We start from the raw sequence: 22,714 nt of genomic DNA, 5'->3' as shown, positions 1-22,714 counted from the left end.
ATAGTTTCAACTGTTAATTATCTATAATCGACAAACAGCATCTATAAATAGCATCTATAAACTAGAATCGACAGGTCGAACAATCGATTAGCCGTAACCGACAGTTGAAACTATCAATTATTCGCAACCGACAGTTTAGATTCTCGATGTCGATTATCAACAGTTCGAACTGTCAATCAGCTATAATCGACAATTCAAACTATCGATCATCTTCAATCGACATATCAAACTTTCGAATGGCCAAACTCGAAATAATAAACTGTTGGTTATCTATAGTCGTAGTGGTAAAATTATCGATCATCTATAATCGACAGCTCAAATAGTCGATTACCCGTAATCGGCAGTTCAAACTGTCCATCAGCCACAACCGACAGTCAAAAGTGTCGATTATTTATAATCGATCGTTTAAACTGTCGATTTGTCATAATCAATACTTCAACCTGTCGATTACCTATGATCAATATTCAAACTGTCAATTACCTATAATCGACGACCATCATCTTTCAAATTATTGATCAACTATAATTGACAGATCAAACAGTCGATTAGCCGTAACCGACAGTTCAAACTGTCGATTAGCCACAACCGACAGTTTAGACTATCGATGTCAATTAGCAATGATCGACAGTTTGAAATATGTATAGTTGAAACTGTCGATTAGTTATATAAATCCCAACAGAGATTTATGGTTTTAAATCTTAACCAGCTGTTGCATCCCTACGAACGACAACCCTCAGAAGTAGGGCTAGCTAGGGCGAGCTAAGGATTAACGAGGTCTTACCTTTTAACGTCCCAACACGGATTATCTATAGCAAGTGATAATCGATCGTTCAGACTGGGGCAGTCAATTCGAGTGAGTGAACAAAGCACCCACGTCGAACCGCCTGGCTACCGACCGCCAAATACACATAATCAACAGATTATGATCAGTCAGCAGTTTCAACTGTCCATTACAAAATCAAAACGCCCTGTAGCGTCTTCACGATTTGCAACTGAAAAAAAAATGACAGCAGGATAATGACAAATATCAAAGGCAGTATATTGGTGATGTGAAGTTTATCGACAATAGACTTTCCGGGTCGTTATTGGTTATTGGCAGGCCGACACTAGCGCCTGTCAAACTGGCTGGCCCACGACCGACATTATCAATGTTATCAATAAGGCGTAAAATTCTCGAAGTTTGTGCGTTTTGATAAAATACACATATTATTGAAAGACATTTTCAATTTTTATATATCAAATGAAAGTCATTTCCCACAAAACTTTTCAATTCCTGGAAAACGTTAGCGGCGCAGCCGGTAGGATTTCGAAAGTGAGTTCATCGCTTCAGTTGTTATTGTCTGCTCTTAATCGCAAACGGGTAGAAAAAAAAGTTTTTTAAAAAATGATTTTTTCAATGCATGAAAATTATAAGAATGATATTTTACGATATGTGTTCAGAATCAGACTAATTCTTCTTAATATGACAATAGATTTCTTGATGCTTCTGAAAGCGCAAACATAGCAGAAAATATAAAAAAGTGTAATCAGTTCGATTTTGTAACACAATTTTTATGAATATCCTCACCAAAAATTTGCGGGAACAACAGTGGTTTCCTTTCGAATTGATAAAGCTGTCCCATCAAAATCAAGCATCAGTACCTTACGTGAATCCATTATCATTCATAGAATAAAAACCACTCGTAAAATTAATTCCTACCCACAGTTGTTACGCTTACGGTGGAATGCGTTTTCATTATGATTACGTGTTCATGCTTTTAATAAATAATCAAACAGAAATTCGATGATACATTAATAGTCGATAATATATACAGAGTACTTGAGAATTTTAAAAAATCGTTAACACGTCATTATTAAACGAGCAATAGAGCATGTGTCGGCATAAGTGAGGATAATAATCGATTACATTTTTATTGGTTTCTAGGGGGTTCTTCAAGAAGCATTCAGAATCCGGTTGTATTTTTGCTATCCGTTAATTATTCCCCGGATTAGTTGAATAATGAAAAAATCAAAGATTTCATTTGTAGTTGATCAAAATGGATATCCTGATTCAGTTAGATACACGATGACGTGGAACTGATAATACATCAATTAATATACAGAATAAATGTAGTTTAAAAAACTAAAAAACAGGCTTTTAAAAAACATCGAACCAAAAAGTTGAAAATATTTTTTAATAAGCTTAAAACAATAACGACCGAAAAATACTAGTCTTACACAATAATACTAGTATTTTTCTTTCGTTATTATTTTGAGCTTATTGAAAAAAAAATTTTTTTTTAACTTTTTAGTTCGATGTTCTTTAAAAGCGTGTTTTTTAGTTTCTAAAACTATATTTATTTTTCATTTTTCAGTTCCGTATGCTATAAAAGCGTGTTTTTTAGTCTTTTTGAAATATATTTATTTTATCTAAACTTTGGGATCAATCAGCCGTATATTGTTAAGAAAAATGACCATTGACATTTTCCAATTCCGGAGAGGGAGCCTGAAAATCAGCTACCAAGCTTAAGGCAGCAGGCGTGCAAAGGAGGGTTACAAATGAGGCAGCAGGCGCGCGTGTTAATAAAAAAAATACTTTTTTCAAATGAAGAAATACATGTAAAGTTAGTTCGAATTATATCACGGAGGTTATGTACAGCGCCATCTGCCCGCGAATAGATCAAGCAATAATGTCTGTCGATAATTGTGTCAAATACAGACCCCGAGCTTGGGAGTTATAAACAAACATAGATTTCAACAGAGGGTCCCAGAATTCGGTCAACTTATGAGTACCCTATTCGAATCTCCCTGTCACTCAAATTTCTAATGTTTCCAGGTTCATTAGGCGTTGTCTGCAGGTTTTTACACCTGACGTTTTGTTTGCTACTGCGGTAGATATTATCAAAGTAGATGCAGCAACGCAATTTTTTTTGTCCCCTTCGGAGTATTTCCTCTCAGATTGAATACACTTGTACCAGCGTTTTATCCATACCACGAAGTAGCTCTGATTTACACTCTTTTTTATGTCCTTGACCTATCTCAGTGATTCGGTTTTTATTTTCTCAATCTTCACCAAACCTTGTCTTTTCATGAGTCTCTTCAATCTTAGGAACATGAAAAAATCGCAGGAGGCCAAATCTGGTGAATACGTTGGCTGAGGCATGATAACCCCAGGGATCCTTTAAGTATTTTTTAGGTCAAGCACAAGCACTACAGGACAATTCTTAAGGCGTTCTTAGAGTAGTGCCTGTCCCAGGAGTATGTCAAATCAAATCACTTTATTTCTTTAAGACAACATACAATTGTATAAGAAAAAGTCATGGTTACAACCTCTTGGTAGTACGTTTGGAATTTAAATGAAGGAATGTACAAAAGGAAAATAACAGTACATTAAGGAATATATAACACTATAAAAACATGTTTACATAATAAATATGCATATACATAGTAGGTACACAGAATATTGACTTACATAAAAAACAGATTGACATTAAATAAAATTTCAAGTCAAAAGTATTCATTTAAAGAGTATAAACATTTCTCAACCAGGTATCCTTTGAGTTTTATTTCAAAGTACGTTCATGCTTTAAGCTCTTGATAGAGGAAGGTAAGTTGTTGAAAATCTTTGCGCCGATTCAATCTGGAGCTTTATAGGAAATATTGCGTTTAGACAGTGGTAATCGTAAATCATCCGTACGACGTGTGTTGTATTCGTGAAAATCTTCATTTATGAAAAACAAATCCATATTTTTGAACACATAAATACAGATTTGAAATATGTAGAGGCCTGTACAGGTCAGAATTTCAAATCTTTCAAAGTCTTTTTTCACACCAGCGATACACCTTAATGATTTTTTTCTGTGATACGAGGACGTTATTCGACAGTGTAGAGTCTCTCCATAGGCAAATACCATACTTCAGTCGACTCTCTACTTGTGCGTAGTATACATTTATTAATTGTTGCTGTGTCAAAACAACTTTGAGATTCCTGAACATATAGTGGAGAGATGAAAGTTTGGAAATCAGGAGCTTGCAATGTTCTTTCCAATCTAATTGTGAGTCAACGAATAATCCTAAGAATTTACAGCTGTTATTTATAGGCAGATGTGTATTTAAAATTAAATCTACATCTACCAATTCCCTTTAATGACTATGGAATTTCACAAGGTTAGTTTTGTCTGCATTAAAATAAAGAATAATGTGATTGAACCAAGAACTGAGTTGGCATAGAGCATTTTCACAGGTTTCTTTCAGTTCTATTTGATTTTTGTTGGAAATCAGTAGAGAAGTGTCGTCTGCATAAATAGTAATCTCAATATCCAGAAAGGAATTTGCGATTTCATTTATGTACAAAATAAAAAGAACTGGGCCCAAAACAGATCCTTGTGGAACACCTATATCAATATCGGTATTGGCAGATGTAACATTACAAATTATATTAATTTGATAATGTTTCAGACTCACATTCTGAGAACGACATCTAATAAATGATTCTAACCATTCCAGACAAACAACTGTAATACCATAGTTATAAAACTTTGATAAAAGAATATCGTGGTCCACACAGTCGAAAGTTTGACTCAGATCACAGAAAATGCCCATTGGGACCTCTCCTTGTTCTATATGGTTTATGAGATTGACATAGAACTCATAGATTGTGCTAGATGTTGATTTTCCAGGTCGAAAACCGTGCTGACTATTAGTCAAAATATTATACTCATTGATAAAATCCATCAGCCTGTCCAAAAATGTATATTCGGAAACTTTCGAGAAACTACTGCAAATCGTTATAGGTCTGTAATTTTCCAAGTAATCGGGACAGTGTTTTTTATAAATAGGGATGATTTGTTTAAATAACGGTTTGGTGTTCCTCTTGAAGATGATCACTTGGTGACCTAAACACGTATCGAGGTTTAAAAATAACGGTTTGGTGTTGGAAAAAGAACTCCAGTAATATTCACTACTAGACCAAAGTTTCCCAACAGTGCATCAAAAGTCAAAGAATTGTGTTGATTCCTCAGTATACCGTACCCTGAAGTTCGCTGCCATACTACTTGTATTATTTATTCTAATCGACCCAACCATTATGAAAAATCCATTTGTTGAATGGACTTGTCAGTTATTACTCAACAGAAACATTATTTCCGCGATAATGAATTACGAAAAAATTGGAACGGACTCCATTTAATATTTGGCTTAACTTTATGTTTACCCGTTATAAATATATCCATTTAATTTACGAGAAACTTTAAACGACGTCACATGAATATATTCGAAGTATTCTATGAAATATTTCCTTTTCAATAGGTTAGAAAAGAGGTTGAATGCGTTGACAAATTGTTGACAGGAACTTTACTGAGCAAAAATAATGTGAATCGTTTGGAAATTCATGAAGTTGTAGAAGAATAACACTTCATTATTTTTTATGTTTTGATATTTCATTTCCATAAATCTTCAGATTTTTCGATATCTCTTCATTCTTCTAGAAGAGATAGCTCCATCATTCAAGTACGACTTTCAAAGAATTAAATATCAGTGAAAACTCCGATATATTCCATCTTTTTTCAAACTTTGAATAACGAAAGTGCGAAACTTCTAGAGACGGACAGAAAAGAATTGTTTCAATTAATGTACGTTTTAAATTTTTTTCTTCCATTTCCATTTTCTATAGAAAGATGAAGAAATGTAATCATTCCAAAAAAAATCTCCCCACATGATTATGAAATTTAATAAAATTTCAAATTGTTGAATGAAGGCGGCTGTAGAGAGGGATATATTTCTATGCATAGTTCGATATTTTATTTTGTGAGTAGTATATAGATAAGTAGACAAAAAGTAAAAAATAATTTCGTTTTTGCAATAGGGAATAACACAGTGAATGGGATAAAAAAATTATTTTTGATAATTGATTATTTTTTTCTTGTAGTAAAGCCAGAGTTCATTTCATGTAAATAAATTGTCATTTCATAGTGTGTTTCTGAATTCATTACACGCAAGTAAGCTAGCCTCTTAGACAATTATTTTTTCACGTTGACAATTGATGTATTTTTATTTTTCACATTTTCAGTTCAAATATATTTGTGTGATTGTTGATTTCTCTTTATAGTGTTCTATGACAAAATTTTGAAAGCATATTCCTCTCGAGTAAAATCTATCACTCTCGCTGTAAAATACATGTTTGTTTGAATCGTTTGTGTTACATTTCTTTCCCTGATCCACTTTTAATTAAAATCTATTTTTTTCGAAAAACACTGGGTTGCTACCCCCAAGCTGAAATATTCGTAATAACGTGGGGCTGAATGAGAGTTTTGTAAATGGTTTTTGAATGTTCAGTGTCAAATATGTCTTTGAAAAATTTGATTTTTTCCGTTCACTATACTGTCGATACAAAGACTTTAAGTTTTTATTAAGATCAATGTCATATTTGATATTTCTCGTCATTAAACGTTTTCTTTTATACATTAATTTTGGGAGTGTTGAAGAAACCGAGGCGAACAAGATTATACTGTGACTGACTGACAACTTTCTGGTATTGAACCATTGGATAAGCTTTCTCCTTCAGGGTGGTCCAATCGTTTGCCTGATAGATCAGTGCTGTGTCATTAGCAGAACTGAATGTCTCCGGATGTCGGCCCGAAACTGTTCCTTGTGGAGCACCATACTTCATTATTGCTATGGAACTCGCAGTATCTCCTGATGTGACGCCTTTTTCGTGAAATAATCTTCTAAACAAATTTTTTCCAAGTAGTGGAGTAACTCTTCATGAAATATTGTGTTGGAGAATTTCGCTAAGTCAACAAAGATGCAGTGGTTATGATCTTTTTACATCTTGATTTCTGTCATTCTCTAAAGCTTTCATTTCAATCTTTGACCCCTTATATTTCGTATAATATGTCTATATCTTCTTCTTGGTGTTTCTTCGGGCTCCAAATTCTTTTGGGAATCTTCTTTTATGCAATTCAATATTTATTTCCATCTCTGTTAGACATGTTGTCTCTGCTGCATTGATTATGACAGTCCTGATTGCCGCGCTACATATCTCCATTTTGGTGTTTCTATCAATGTTCTCATCTCTCACTAACTTTCTCATTTTCAATTGACTGCTTCTTTGCTTCTGTTACTCGAACTCTCAACTACAGGTATATGGGTCTTTCATATTATCTATGGTATAATATTTTCTGTCTCTTGTGGCTAGTTTCAGGTCGAAAATGAATCGCATGCGTATCTTCCTGTGATTATCTTTTTGTTTTCATTATTGCTATGTTCGATCGAATTTCAAAAAGTATCTTGGACAGGTGTCTTCTCATATTACTTCTGTTTCTGAATCTATATTTTTCACTTCTAGTGTTGATTGTTGTCTTTTCATCAATCTGGGCAAATATCTATGAGAAAAAATGTTAATAGGTTTATGGCATCTGGTTGTTTTCCTCATTCTGGAGCCTTCATGGTCTTGCCCTAGAGAATTCTTTCTGTATACTTCTCTACTCTCATTTTCGACATTATTTTGTATGCGGTAACCAGTGAATAATCCCTTTACAAGGGTTGATATTAATTTTTTTCAAATGCTTGTTACTCACTCCTTGATCCATTCTGTAGACATATGCCTGCAAAATGTATCCAAGGCCTGCAGAATGGATCAAACATTTATTAGATACTTAAAAAAATATATTCATTATGTCTAATGGTTTTTGAAATAGTCAAATCAACACGAATAAACTACTTTTCGGTGAGTAATTTAATTAAGAACTCATTATTGAAACGATAATGATCGTATAAGTTTTGTGGGAGGTATGTTTATGAAAATTCATTGTTACAGAGACCTGTAGAAGAATTCAATTAAAATGCAAACGTTTGCAGAAAAACAATTGTTTTTTTTTCAGAAAAATTGATCCTGTCCTGACCCAACCAATCTTTCTTCAGTAAAAATTATTGAATCACTAAACTATTCAACTTCAATTTTTATTTCATCATTATTTTGTCACTTTTCGTGTTGTTCACATTCCTACTTTTCTTGATTCATTTACCATTGACAGAAAAATTGAAGGAACATGTATGTGAATGGTTTATGGAACATATTCTAAACGTATTAATTACATCCATTGAAAATAACATCATCTTATGCATTCGCAATCCTTCAAGTCATGTATTCAAAAATGGAAGTGGTGATGAAAGTGGATGCTGCGTAAATCTTTTATTCCTGGGAATTCAAGGAAATGGAAAGAGTAGACAAAGGTACTGTCATTCGGCAAATCAAAATATTCAATTTATTGATATACAGAGCGTTCCAAAGAAAACTTGTCTCCCCCTGTTAGTCAGAAACGGACGTATAATCGAAAATTTCAAAGAACACGTCAATTTCTATTTCTAGGGGCACTAAATCTCATACAGAAATCATACCCGAAACTTTACCCCCCTGCGGTTAGACACTACCCCCCCTATTTTTCATTGGCGTGGGGAGTTGAGTAATACATCATTTGGAAGATCTTTCATCCCTCTATTACTTCTGTGACTTTTTTTCGATTACATATGCGTTCCTGACTTACAGGGTTAATCAAGTTTTCGTTGAAATGCCCTATATGAAAGAAATGTATGACTCATGAGGATAACAGTTAACTTGATATAATATGGGCTTCAAAATACAATAAATCACTGAAAATTCCTCAATGTTTATTGCTAAATGGTCAAAATCCTTGGATCATCTAGTGAATAAGACGACATTTTCATACGAATAGCTCAAATCCTCACCTGTTCTAATTATATCGTCCTTTCAAGTTTTCATATTTACGATATCTCACCGAATTCAGTCTAATAAATTAAATGTTTGGCTTGAAAAATGAACAAGGAATGTGGGTGTATTTATAAAAATCAAAACTGAGGAATGTGTTGTCAGCTGTCGCCGAATTCTTGAACTATTTTTCATCCATACCATGTGTTCCGATAAGACTCGAGTTTTTCAATTCAAAATGAGATGATCTTCTTCGATAGAATATTCCAAATATTCATTGTTCCAAACACAGAAATAGTGTTAAGAAGTATTACAAAATTTCTTATGCCGCTGAAAAAAAATGTGGAAAAGTTGGCCAATTGGCTGTTCAGTAATAATAATATAATAATAACACTTCACTGTGTAATTCTCATCAGTATAAAGATACATTGAGAGAAACATAACCTAACAGACAATGCAAAAACATTGAGCAATTTTGATTGTTTTACTGAAATAACTGACTATAAAACACAATATCAATAAATATTAGACATAAATTAAAATCCGCCACCGTATCTATATGTCTCTCTGCCTGAACGCGATAAACTAAAAACTATCAAACTGATTTCAAAACAGTTTTCACACCAATAAATGGAGCGATTCGAAAGGATGGTTTATGTGCAAATTATTCATTGAGATTGTATGTGAATTGGTTGAAATATGACTACCCTGCGAACTACTACAAAAAATATATAATGGCATATGTCTATATTTTAAGGATAGCTTACTATACCTATTTCATTACGATACAATATGAAAGGATAAACTTCAAGTTACAAGTAGTCGATGAATCTTGATTTGTATACCCCCACCAATAGGTATGGGAAGCCGTATACATACAAAAAAGGCTTTGAATGGGCTACAACGTTCCACAGTGCGTGTTATGGAATGTTTTACAATATCCTGGAATGGAATGTCCCTGAATGTTCCAGACCATTCCACAACTTTATAAAATGATCAGGTATGTTCTGGATTGTTTTGGAATGCTCTTCCGAATATTCTTAAGTATTATACAAATTTCTAGTAGTCGAATCTCCCAGCCCATATATCTTCAGAAGCAGATCTTTCAGATAAACACGGGAAACTTCTTGGATGGAGTATAGAAGACTACCACACTATAAAACTCTCAGATCGTTCCACACTGATCTAAGACATTCCAGGATACTCCCGAATGTTCAAGACTATACCCGAACATTCCTGAATGATCCGGGGGTATATAATGATTGAGATTTGAAAGTGCTCCAATTACTCATTTATGGGCTCTGAGATGATCCAGGATCTAAATTATTATTCCATTACATTCCAAAATGTTCTGGGATGTAAAGGACTTTGTGGAATGTTCCTGAAAACTCTGGAATGTTCTTGATTGTTTCAGAGCTTTCTGGAGGACAGAACTCCCAGTTCCTATATCTTCAAAAGTACGGCTCTCAAATGAAATTGGGAACCTTTCCATCATGAGAGTTTCATGATGTGTTCCTGATGCTTGAGATAACTTAGTCAACTGAGTCAAATTCTTAGTTTCACTTTCTACCATAAATTCAAATACAAACTTTAAAAAGTATTTTTTTCTGACATTGCTCATTGTTGTGATGTCAAGAGTGTTACAGGGTTGAAAACAGAATTGAGAGACTTTTTAAGTAAGGTGTCACTCAACTATAATTCACATTTGAAATTCTTGACATAAGGATTGTTGTTGGAAGGGTGTGGTCCCTTAAAAATAAAGTTCATGAGTTTCATGATTTTTTCACAGTCTCAAAATCAAATAGCTCATTCAGGGTTGCTCGTTTAAACTCGAGTACACCATATACAGTGTGAAACACTTAAGATGAGGACATCCTTGTATTTTAGTCATTTTTGAAAGCAGATAGTTAATTTTTGATACAGGCATAGACCTTCAGTTACAGCGTCAAACCCAGCGTATTGCGTTCCTGCAAAAAGCAAATTATCCATGTTATGCATGTTATGATACCGAAATGAGTTATTTGGAAAAGTTGCTTTTTTGTTGCTCAAAGTTCGATTTTCAATTACTGGTTCTAAATAAGAAGCTACGAGAATAATAAATTCGTAATAATATAGGAACTAGATTAAAAAACTAATATTCATCATGAAAAAATTCAAACTTTGATTAGCATCAGTTACTAAAAAGTCACAGCGACATCGGTTGAAATTAAATGACAATTATTGAAGCGAATTCAACAGGGAATGAAATGAACAATAATATTGGAAGTTACTTCCAAATATTGTCTCTCTCACCTGGCCCGCTATCAATTCTGATGAATTTTTCAATTATTTTCCTGTTATAATTGGCCACTCTTCTAGGTTTTGAAATACTTATTTCACGATAGGCTTGTCGTATTCTCTCACAAAGTTCTTATAGATTTCGTGACCTAGACTCATGAATCCTATTTTTGACAGTTCCCCAGAAGTAAAAAATCCATTGGCATCATGTTAGGAGAGCGAGGAGGCCATTGTTCATATGGAGTATTTCTACCAATCCAACGTAATGGAAAATGCTTGTTTAACCACTCTCGAATCACCCAAGAATTATGAACAGAAGCTTCGCCTAGCTGAAAGTATATCTCTTGTCTCAAATTCAGGAGTAGATTTTCAATGATTTTCCATAATTCATCATTAAAAAATGCAATGGTCGTGCAGCGGTAATGGTATTAATGAAGAAAGATGGTTCAATCGAATTTCAACACCCAAATCGCGATCAGTTCCTGAACTGAACACGTTGGCGATAACCATCCCCGCATTCCCGTCACCCTAACATGACTTCAAATTTAATTTTATGACTCTTCAGCCAATCATGAAACTCGGTAAGTAAAAATTACCAATACGAACCCCCAAGTCTACAGTCCACATGGACTAGTTAGCTGCAGGTTAATTTCTATGTATTGGTTATTTTAGCCTTTGAGAGTGCCGCTACCTTTAAATGTGCACGATATCGTTTACTTCGACTATACCTTAAAATTCAATGTGTATTGTCAATAGTCGTAGTTGGACGATTCTTTAATACACTTCCGATTCGAGTAAAAAGTTTATTCACGAAGACTGCCGTTCCATGTCGAATGCAATGAGGTTGCGGATGTATTCTGTTGAATTATTGAGCAACTTGTCTGCTACTTCGAGCACCATCACCAAATAACCTTATTATTTCATATTAGTCAATGGGCTATGCTTGAAGACTGGCAGTAAACAAATCTAAAGCAAATGGAACTTCAAACGTTCAAGCCAGTCTCTATATACCTACACAGTAGGTTTAATGGACTGACGCCTATCAGAAAACAACTACTTCCCTGGCTAATACCACGAAGGGCGTTGGATTATATCAGACAGGCGTCAGTGCAGGAATCTTCACAGAAAATGTCCTACATATGTAATTGGCAATACAACTGAAAGAGTCGACCTTCAATTATGGAACGGGCACACTTGCAGACCGGTTTCGGGCTTATTAGCCACTCATCAGTGCAAGATAGTGACCATCATCGACCTAAAGTCAATGATATTCCACAATTGAAAATCGGAATTCTTTCAGAGTATTTCATTCCTCTTCCGAAGTTGGAGCGAACATCAAAAATGTCACTCCATCTAGTGGACGAGGTACTAACCAACTGCATATCCGTAATTTGCCCGATTCCTCTGAATAAGGAAGAAAAACTTTTCTTATTAGTCAATGGGCTATGCTTGAAGACTGGCAGTAAACAAATCTAAAGCAAATGGAACTTCAAACGTTCAAGCCAGTCTCTATATACCTACAAAGTAGGTTTAATGGACTGACGCCTATCAGAAAACAACTACTCCCCTGGCTAATACCACGAAGGGCGTCAAATTTTTCCTGTAAATAAAGACGTTCAATGGGCAATATGTTACTGTTTTTGTCGAATTTATTTTCGCACTGACATTTGGGGTATGAATAGTTCATTTGTTTCCATGACACTGTAGCTCAAATTGAAAACTGTTGAAACAAAAAATTCGAGACTGCGAATTGAAATTGATGATTTTAATTCAAAATTAGGCAAATTCGCAAACGCACATATTCAATAGGGAATTGAAAAATTCCTCAAAATTGGAGACGAGCTAGTAAAAGAGACTGAATTCGATTAACTTACATTTTATAAATTATTTCAACACAATTATTTCATTGGTTTTTGACTATTTCATTCATTCCTGTAGCTTCTTATTCGGAACCATTAATAAAAAATCTTGAATATGGGTTGCAATGCGATTTCTAAACAACGTCTTCAAATAACTTTTTTTCAGTATCATCAACGCGAAGCAAAATATCAAAACCTTTCCCTTTTCGCTGGGTTTGAAGCTGTTTTAAGCTGTACCAAGAATCAGATATCTGCTTTCAAAAATGACTAAAATACAGGGGTCTTCATCTTAAGTGTGTCACATTGTTGTAAATGAAACGAAACACGAGAAAAATCTTTCTATTCTTTGTTTTTCCACTACTATATCCGTATACGTGTGTTCCCGGCAACTGAAACACAAATCAATTCATCCGGAATTTGATTCTCTTCCATTCTCCCTCGTTTCCTTCGATTTCCCAGATTGCCCAGTCATTTTAGGTCGATTTAGGCCTGTATTTCGGAAAGTTGACATACCCAGCTATAAATTTGTATAAACTTTGTATTTTGGCATCATAAAAATATTCTCAAAATTCACATATGATTCGACGGCCGCAACTTCAAAAATTGGGGGTCAAAAGTCAAAAAAACTGACTTTTTGCAATAACATTCGATATCAATATTGTATAGAATTGAATTCTCTACAACTTTTGTTCCAAACAATTTTTCATACGGTGAATCGTTTTTGAGATAGATGGCAGCGCGAGCGCATATTAAATATTATTTGAAATCAACTGGTTGTCCCGATTGAAATCAGGTTTATAAACTATTACCTAATAAATAGTTATAAATAATTTTAATTTTTCATTAACAAATACATTATATTTGAATATTTTTTTCATTCAATTAGCATAAAACCAACTTGAAACGAGATATTGACAAAAAACGTGCAAAAAGTCGTTTTTTTTTACTTTTGATCCCCAATTTTTGAAGTTGTGGCCGTCGAATCATATGTGAATTTTGAGAATACTTTTATGATTCCAAAAATACAAAGTTTATACGAATTTACAGTTGGGTATGTCCACTTTCCTAGGCCATTCCCCTAAAATGACTGGACTAAGGACATTTTCGACTCTCGCGCCCCAACGGAGAAAGCACTACTTTCTCCCCGACCGGCTCGCAGGACCGCACCGAATCCGTGTCAAGGACGAACAGGATTTCCATCAGAGTCTGGGAATCATCCTGGATACAAAAAATGGGACACGAGGCACGCGAATCGCACATTGACGTCACAGCGATGACGTCAAAGTTCACATTCGCTGCACCCACATCGAGTTTTCCGGGAAAAACAAATCCAGCAACAAGGTATAGCTGAAACGATTTCAGGTTTGTGGAGGTTATTGTGGTAATTGTTTTACGGCAATTTCCCGACAACAAGGCGCATTTCAGTCCCACGTGGAGAGGAAATATGGGAGTTTTCCTTCGAAACACCACCAGTTTTCGAAGTAAAGTTAATACTTTGAGTGTGTTAACAGAAAGCGCTTCTGGACTGAATTAGTGTAGAATGCAATGAGATGTTTGATCACGGATTTGAAGGCAACTAGCTGTGATGCTTATGATATCAACAGCAAAATATTATACTGAAGAAGATAGTAATACAAATCATGAAATTATGAAAAAACAAAAATTAATTGGCGCTCCGGGGCGACTTCATTGATTCCAGTGGCGCATTTGCTTTTTTAGCTGCAGGAAAAACCGGTAGCACCTCATCATCTGAAGATCATGATCTGCAAATGTCCCCTCTTTGATGAAGCAGAATGTAGGGTGTCTCCAGAAGGTCCAATAAATTCAAGACATCGCCAGAACACGACTATCATCAAACTTAAACCAGTCCGTTTCGTCTTTGACCAATGCGTGATAATGATCAGATTAAACGCAGGAACCACAGTTTCGAACCTTCGTAAGAGTTTGGTGCTTTCGTCAGAGGTTGAGTCATGTTTGAAGATCATCAGTGTCATTATTAGATTGACTGGTACCTCAGCTATATTTGTTTTCTTATAATAGTCAGTTAGTTTGGCGTATGTTTAACAATACAGTTGATCATCACCCGTTAAAAGTTCCATTTTCAGATGATTCAAAAATAAACTTTGTACAGACTGGTCATCAGTTAAAGTAGGAAAAGCTAGTTGAATTTCCAGAAAATCGTAACTCTTGAACATTTACTACTAAATCGGTTGGCGGGAAAAAAGATACATTCTTACGAAACTGCAACCGCATGATCATCGTTTAAACCTCGTTCTTAAAATTCTTCGTCATGAACAACACTTGTAAAATGCTATTCATGTAGCAAGTGTCTCCTAAATTATCTAATCCAATTTTATTCTCAAAATTTTCAGGACTACTGTCCATTTCTCAAGCTGCAATAAATCCTTCCAAGTGATGAAGGGTTTCGTAGAGGGTTCCATTCGGATCTTGCTTCGTGAAGCTCTTCCACTGAAAGGTAACCAGAACCACCAGGACTGCAGCTCATATTGAAAGAGTCTCTTGAAATCATTTTGAACCATTTTACAATTCTCATTAACGAATGTTTCTGTTAAGGTGTATTTACCACTGCTTTCAAATTATCTACAGTGGTGTCTATTTTTAAAAGTCTTAAAAATTACAGACCCATCCCTATAGTCTGTATCCTTTCGAGAAATTCAATCTTCTTCATAAACACCAATTTGGTTTTCGGGCAGGTATATCAACAATTAACGCTGTCTGTCAAGTTGTCACTGCGATCATAAAAGGATTCGAAAAAGGTAATCATATTGTTTTAATTTTGTGTGAACTCATGAGGTTCTGCACTGTTTTCATTCGTTCATATTCGATCGGTAGGAAGCAATATGTATCTTCAAAGCGCAGCAAATCGAAAATTCAGGAAAATCCACTTGGTGTCCCACAGGGGTCTGTCTTGGGACCACTTTTATTCATCATATATAATAATGAGCTGTCCTTTCACATATATCATCACGATATGGTGTCAAAGGGAGGATTATATTCTGAAGAGACTTCTAATATAATCGCATGAAATAATGAAAGATTTTCGTTCATTGAGTATGTAAATGAGACTGAGGCATCATTTTTTTTCTACAACCTTCAGGCTCACCGCCAAGTTCTACACATTATGTGAATATACTCCCAGGGTTATATATTTCCACACGAATATTTCTATGCAATAACTAGATGGTATTCTCTGGTTTGAAAATATAAATATTCACATTTCACTTTGAAATTCACATAGTACTTTGAAGTTTTCATGAGGAATGTTCAAGGTAGAAACTGGGTAGTGATTTTTCTATAAATAAACAAGCATATGAAAGTTGTTGTGTCGAAAGTACTCCTTTTTTTTAAGAACAAAACACAAGCACTACAGAAAAAATCATAAGACACCCTCAGAGCGGTACCAGTGCGAAAGTAGCGATTCATATTGGATTTGAATCGCTGGAAATTGAATCCATTTGAAAAAACCTTACCAGTAAATTTATTCCATATAAACGCAGTTTTTCAGATGGAAGAGTTCCTAAACAGTGGAAGTTCGAGGTGTACTGAGTTGAACCTCAAAACAATGAGCATACACAGCCCGTCGCGTACTGATATGTACCGACATTTATCTTTTTGGAGAAAACATATACCTGGGTTTCCAGGTATATGACGAAAATCGTCATGTTTTCCCGAATATCTAGAAAACGAGTGGAAAGTTTACAATGATATTTTATTATTTTCCAATTGTGGAAGTGGCTTCGATCTCGGTCATTAATGAAAATATAAAAAATAATCCATTTATAAATGGCATAAACGAGTGAAAAAAGGTATCGATATGGTATACGCAGGTTTACGCATTGGTACAACTTAAAAAGGTTATGAATGAAGAGCATTTGTTGAACATTCACTATGCGATGGTTTGTTCAGTACTATCTTACAATGTGCTTTTGTGGGGAGAAGGGATTAACATCAGTCGAGCATTAATCTCTCAAAAAAGGATAATACGTATGTTATACGGTCTTCGACACACAGATTCCTGTAGACCCATTTTTAGGAAAAAGAAAACTTCAACACCACCATGTATATACATTTATAATTGTCTACTTTTTGTAAAAAAGAAGGAGTCTGAGTTTGAAACCAATTCAAAGTGTCACAGTTACCCAACAAGAAATGGAAATCTAATTAAACTGCAGCAACATCGTACTAGATTGTTTCAAAAATCACCCTCTCTAGCAGCCTCCAAGCTATTCAATTTTCTACCTTCAAATATAAAGAGTATCCCATTAATATCTACTTTTAAACGCAAAGTTGAAGAATACCTTTAAGAGGGATGTTTTTATGAGTTTTTTTAGTATACTTCCAAATAATTGTAATCAATGTAGTGTACTCTCTATGTAACACATCTACATGTTTTTTTTTTACTTGAAGTTTCCTATATCATTGTTACATGATCATTTGAAAGGAATGAAACATTATTATTATTATTATCATTATTATTATGGAAAAACTCTTCGAGTTGGTATACTGCAGTGAATTCCATATTTTAGCACTCTCTCATGTAAAGTAAGCCGTCCTGATCATTTTTGTGATTCCATCAAAGCGGCAATTACGTCATCAAAAGCGTTAAACAAACGAAAGCTCATCTGAGTAAACAAAATTAACTAGGAACAGATGGAACGAACAAATAAAAAATTCATCGAGGATGGAAATCAGTTACCTATACTTGAGCCACCAGTAATAAGCCAGACACTCTGTTTTGCCGATAAATAAAAAAATTATAATTATTTAATAAATTTTTTTGGAAATTGTTGTTCGTTGATACCAGATTATAACTAATATGGAACAGTTTCGAAAGTTTTACTGTCGTTTTTTATATCATTCGAAATGGAGGCGGTACATCCAAAACACTAGTTTCGACAATTCTAGTTTTTGGTGAATATTTCAAAAACAACCATCAATATTCTCGATCTGAAAAGAGATCATTCTAGTTCCCCAAAATAGAAAACTATTGCCTGATTTTATGAAACATGAAGATAAAATGCTCTCCCATTGAAAAATATAATGTTTCAAAATTATCACTTCTGAATACAATCCAGAACAATATTCCTGAAACTAGTTTTATTTTACAGATCTGGAAGCTACCAAATAAGGACGAGTCTGCCATCGGAGAAGCAACAGACTTTACTCAACCACATAACGCCACATTCGGGAGTAATTCTTGAGCCAAGCACTGCGGGAAAACCTCAACTACAGAGCACGACTCCCTCAAGCACTTGCAGCACTTTGGAGAAAAAACCCAGTTTATCGAAAACCTTGAAGAACGTTGCGATTTCCAGTATCTCTGGTAAGTAGATAATATCAGATCTTCCAGAACTGTTTTTATTTTCGTCATTCAGGTTTGGAAATGACAAATTCCTTTTCGAAGCTTTCAATAAAACGATAACTTCATTGAACTTTCCGTGTTTTCGCAGATGATGTCAGAGTTCTATATTTTCCACTCTTTTCGAAGCTTTCAATAAAACGATAACTTCATTGAACTTTCCGTGTTTTCGCAGATGATGTCAGAGTTCTATATTTTCCACTCTTTTTATTTCTGTTGAAAATCAATTAACGATTTCAGACATTCCTTTTCCAAAAAGATACTGAAAGATATTTTTTTCGAAAAATTTTCAATCAATCAATACTGCAACTCTTAATATTATTATCATAGGTACCTATATATTTATAGGTTCTTCCATTCAGCGCTTCCTATTTTTGAATTCAAATAAAACAAAAATGTTTGAGATATCATATATATTTTCATCCATTTGAGAGACATATTGATGCCACTATGTGTGGAGTATAGCGTTATTAAAATGTTCACTACAGCTTCTCTTGGTGGAGCGAATCCAAAACGTTGCAATATTCCATGACTCTCACGCATAAATCAGTCTGAATTTGGCCGATGGCATGAATTATATTGGATCGCTGTAGTTTGTGGCTTATTCACATATACCTGCAACTTAAGAAAACTCTACAAGAAAAAGTCTAACGGCGTCAAATCGCACGGTCTTGGTGGCCAGTTCACACCACCTCCATGTGAGATGAACATACCCTCAAGTCGCTCGTGCAGACTATGAGCTGTGTAGCACCTAGCGCCATCCTGTTTGAACCACTCACGCTGGTGACATCGCCTGGCCAACATCGTTCTCGAAGAAATATGTACCGATGCTACCACCAGTCCAAAATCCACACCAAACTGTGACTTTTTCGGGATGCATTGGACGCTCTTGGATCTCATGTGGATTGATATCGTCCCAAATTTGACAATTCCGTTTGTTCACGTATCCATTCATCCAGAAATAGACCTCATCGCTGAAGATGATTTTTCGATAAAAATCAAGGACAGTTGCCAACTGCTCCAAAGCCCATTCAGCGACCACACGTCGTTGTCTATGATTATTTATCTTCAGTTCCTGGATCAGTTGATTTTATATGGGTGCAGGCCCGAGTCACAACGCAAAATTCGCCAACTTGTGGTCTGCGAAAGGCTGAGTTTTTGTGAACGACACAAAATCCAATGCCTTGGATTCTCCTGCACACTCTCACAGACAGAAGCGATGTTTTCGACAGATTTTGCGTTTCGTCGATATGAGTATGTTGATACGTTGGCCGAACAGAACACCCATTTTGATAAAACAATGTTGTTGAATACTTTATCCATCCATGGTGATTTAATAAAACAGACTGATTAAATGACAACTATTTGTTTAAAGATGATTGAAGATGTTTCATGATGAATTTTATTAGTCCGGACTTCCATTGTCTGATGTTATATAAAATGATTTAAAATCACTGATAGAACTGATAAAAAAGAATAATTGAAAAAAATAGATGAAAAAAACAACTATTTTAAGCAAGAAACCCTGAAATTAAATGAAATACAAGTAAAAATAGAACAATTGAACAAAAAATGAAAAAATAAAAAATAAAGAGATTCCTAGCCAAGTTACTTCATGATATCGTTATTCATAATATTACTGTGTTTACTTATTTCTACACTCTCATGGGCATCTAGTTGCCTGTTGTTGTTAATTTGTCTAACTAATCTTAATGAACTGAAGTCTATGGAATGGTTTTGTTGCTAAATATGATTGGCGACTGCTGATTTTTCAGGTCTTCCATATTTTAAGTGTGCTATGTTTTCCTTATATCTTACTTTAATAGATCTTTTTGTCTGTCCATAATATTTTGCATCGCAGTCCTTACATTCAATTTCGTAAATTCCAGACTCTTCCGAATTCTCGACTTTGTCTTTTGGACTTCCCACTTAAAAACCACCTTCATGCCTAGTTCCTTGAAAATCTTTCCAAAGTTCCTCGTATATTGGTGGTATGGAACTGAGATGTATTTATCTTGGTTTTTGTCCTTTCTGAAAGTCGAGATGTCGTTCATTCTTAACTTATACCACCTATACCAAAGAGCATACTATATAGCTTGTTAAAATAAAATGGGTTTACTGATTACTACATAAGGACACATTGCCAAAAAAAAATTTGGATAGGCAATATTGTATATAGCTGAAAATCGTTTTATATAAACATATATTGTAAAATAATAGATAACGTAAAATTAATTTAGGTTCTTATACTTGTATGGTTGGTATGCCTAGTTGGTTTACCTGTATGTGTTACCTTTATAGCATAAATAGGATTAGTTCGCACTAGTTCTCAGTTTTAATCTTCCTCTTTGAAGATGATCACTTGGTGATCGAAACACATGTCGAGGTGTTAAAAATAATTTTTTGTCCAATTGTTCCATTTTTACTTGTATTTCATTCCACTGTCATTTCATTTCAGGGTTTTTCTGTCTAATATAATTGTTATTTTCAGCTACCCTTTTTTAATTCTTCTTTTTTATTAGTTCTTTCAGGGATTTCAAATCAATTCATGTAATATCAGACAATGGAAGTCGAACTTATGGAATTCAAATGACAACTAATTTGACAGATGTAGCCTCAACAAGATGGCCGGTATCAATTGTCAAAGTTAGGAAGTACCTTTTGGAAGACCCTATACTAACTTTTCGAAAATGTTATACTTGGTCAAAAAATATCGTCATTTAAAGTCATTATAAAGTTTCAAACTTTGTCAGTAATTCAATTGCGGATTCAGAATGCCAATCAGTAAAAAAAATCGGCAACCGCTTGGGAAGTGCCTACTCTCCGGGCGCTTCTTCTTCGAGAAAGTAGCATTTTTCCTTCTATTCCAGAACATTCCAGAACCAGAACCAGAACATAGTGAATTAGTTTTAAATCCTATAAATGAAGTGCACATCACTGCTCTAGAGAAATGTCCAGGGACGTTTCGACGTTTGAAAGTTCAATACTTCAAGGTTGATGGTAGTTATTCTATGAAAGGAATTCATCTAACTTTTTCATTACAAAGATTCAACTTACTCTTCTGAGCTTACAAAAGAATATCTCAAAGCATCACATTTTTGTATAAAATAGTTCATGGTGTTATTGATTAGTCACATATCTCAGCTAAATTGAATTTTAATGTTCCCCAAGCAGTAATTCGATAACATCTCCCAATTTACTCACCTTTCCGGAGAACTAATATAGGCGGAAACTCACCTGTGATGATAATATGTGATAATTTCAATGTTTATTGATCTGATTCTGATTAAACAGTGAGTTTTGTCGTAACGAGCTCTAGTATCTATGTTTTTTTAAAGTTAATGGAATAAGTTTTCTTTCAATCTCATATACAGAGTGGTCCAACGAAAAGTATGCATCTTGCTTTTCTCCTTTTTTTGTAACTTAACGCAAAAATGCTCAGCAGGTCAGTTTTGCTTTTGAGGGGGACACATTTTAGATGTATTTTTCTACCTGTGCCTTCAACCCCCTAGCGAGGGTGAGTAACAACCATAAAATTTTAAATGGAAAGTGGGGTCGAGTGATACATCATTTGAAAGGGCACAAAGTTATCTTTCCAATGAAACCTAATTTGTTGTATTTCACTCAAACATGTAGGTATTATGAAGAAAAACAACTACAACCCAGTACTTTGAAAAGTGTAATTGACTTAGTAGAATCCTACTTCAACAAGTGCTGAAAATGTAACCCATTTGATTCCATACAATAATAAAGATTTTGTTCAAATCTATTCCTAACATTCTGTAGCATATCAGGTGTTATACTTCTGCACTCTGCTGTAATTCGTTGGCGAAGATCTTCTATGGACTCGGGCTGCGTAGCAAAACATTTATTTTCCAAGTGTCCCCAAAGGAAAAAGTCTAAAGGCGATAAATCAGGTGACCTTGCAGGCCATTCGATGGGGCCTCTCCTTCCAATCCGCCGTCCAGGAAACCGGTCATCTAAAAACTCTCTTACCGGAGCAACATAATGAGGAGGTGCTCCATCTTGCTGGAAATGAAGCCGATCATCATTATGATTTTGGTCATTTTCAATTATTTCTGTTATGAGAGGATCAATTGTATCTTCGAGCATGTTCAGGTAGACCTCACCAGTTAAATTCCCAGGAATAAAAAGTGGCCCTACGATATGACTACCTAATATGCCACACCAGACATTGATTTTTTGAGGGTACTGGGTATGGACCTCTCGGAATAAGTGTAGGTTACTGTCATCCCAGTAACGGCAATTATGCCTATTCACAGCTCCATTCAAAAAAAATGTACTCTCGTCGGAAAAGCACGTGTTGAATGATAGGTGCAGATCATCAATTAGTAGCTGGCTCAGTTGTTCACAAAATTGCAGCCTTCTCTCAGGATCATCTTCATTGAGTTCCTGTACTAATTTAATTTTGTACGGATGAAATTTATAGGCTTTTAATATCCTTATTATGGACGAACTGGAGACACCTGAGGC

General features: G+C 34.9%; 1 protein-coding gene across 2 annotated transcripts in view; it reads left to right on the top strand.

Annotated features, from left to right (window-relative positions):
* The window catches only part of LOC111512330 (NACHT and WD repeat domain-containing protein 2), an 87,367-nt gene that overhangs the window by 6,291 nt on the left and 58,362 nt on the right, over window positions 1–22,714 (top strand). For both annotated transcript variants that reach the window (XM_074180821.1, XM_074180820.1), the window contains exon 3: window positions 17,970–18,184. In XM_074180821.1, the coding sequence (XP_074036922.1) occupies window positions 17,970–18,184 (215 nt within the window). The remainder of the gene's footprint in view (window positions 1–17,969; window positions 18,185–22,714) is intronic.

Source organism: Leptinotarsa decemlineata, unplaced genomic scaffold, assembly GCF_025532065.1.
Source record: "Leptinotarsa decemlineata unplaced genomic scaffold, Ldec_3_MD MMD2_tig00026307_RagTag_RagTag, whole genome shotgun sequence".
NCBI lineage: Eukaryota > Metazoa > Arthropoda > Insecta > Coleoptera > Chrysomelidae > Leptinotarsa > Leptinotarsa decemlineata.
This window is presented reverse-complemented; position numbering and strand designations above follow the sequence as displayed.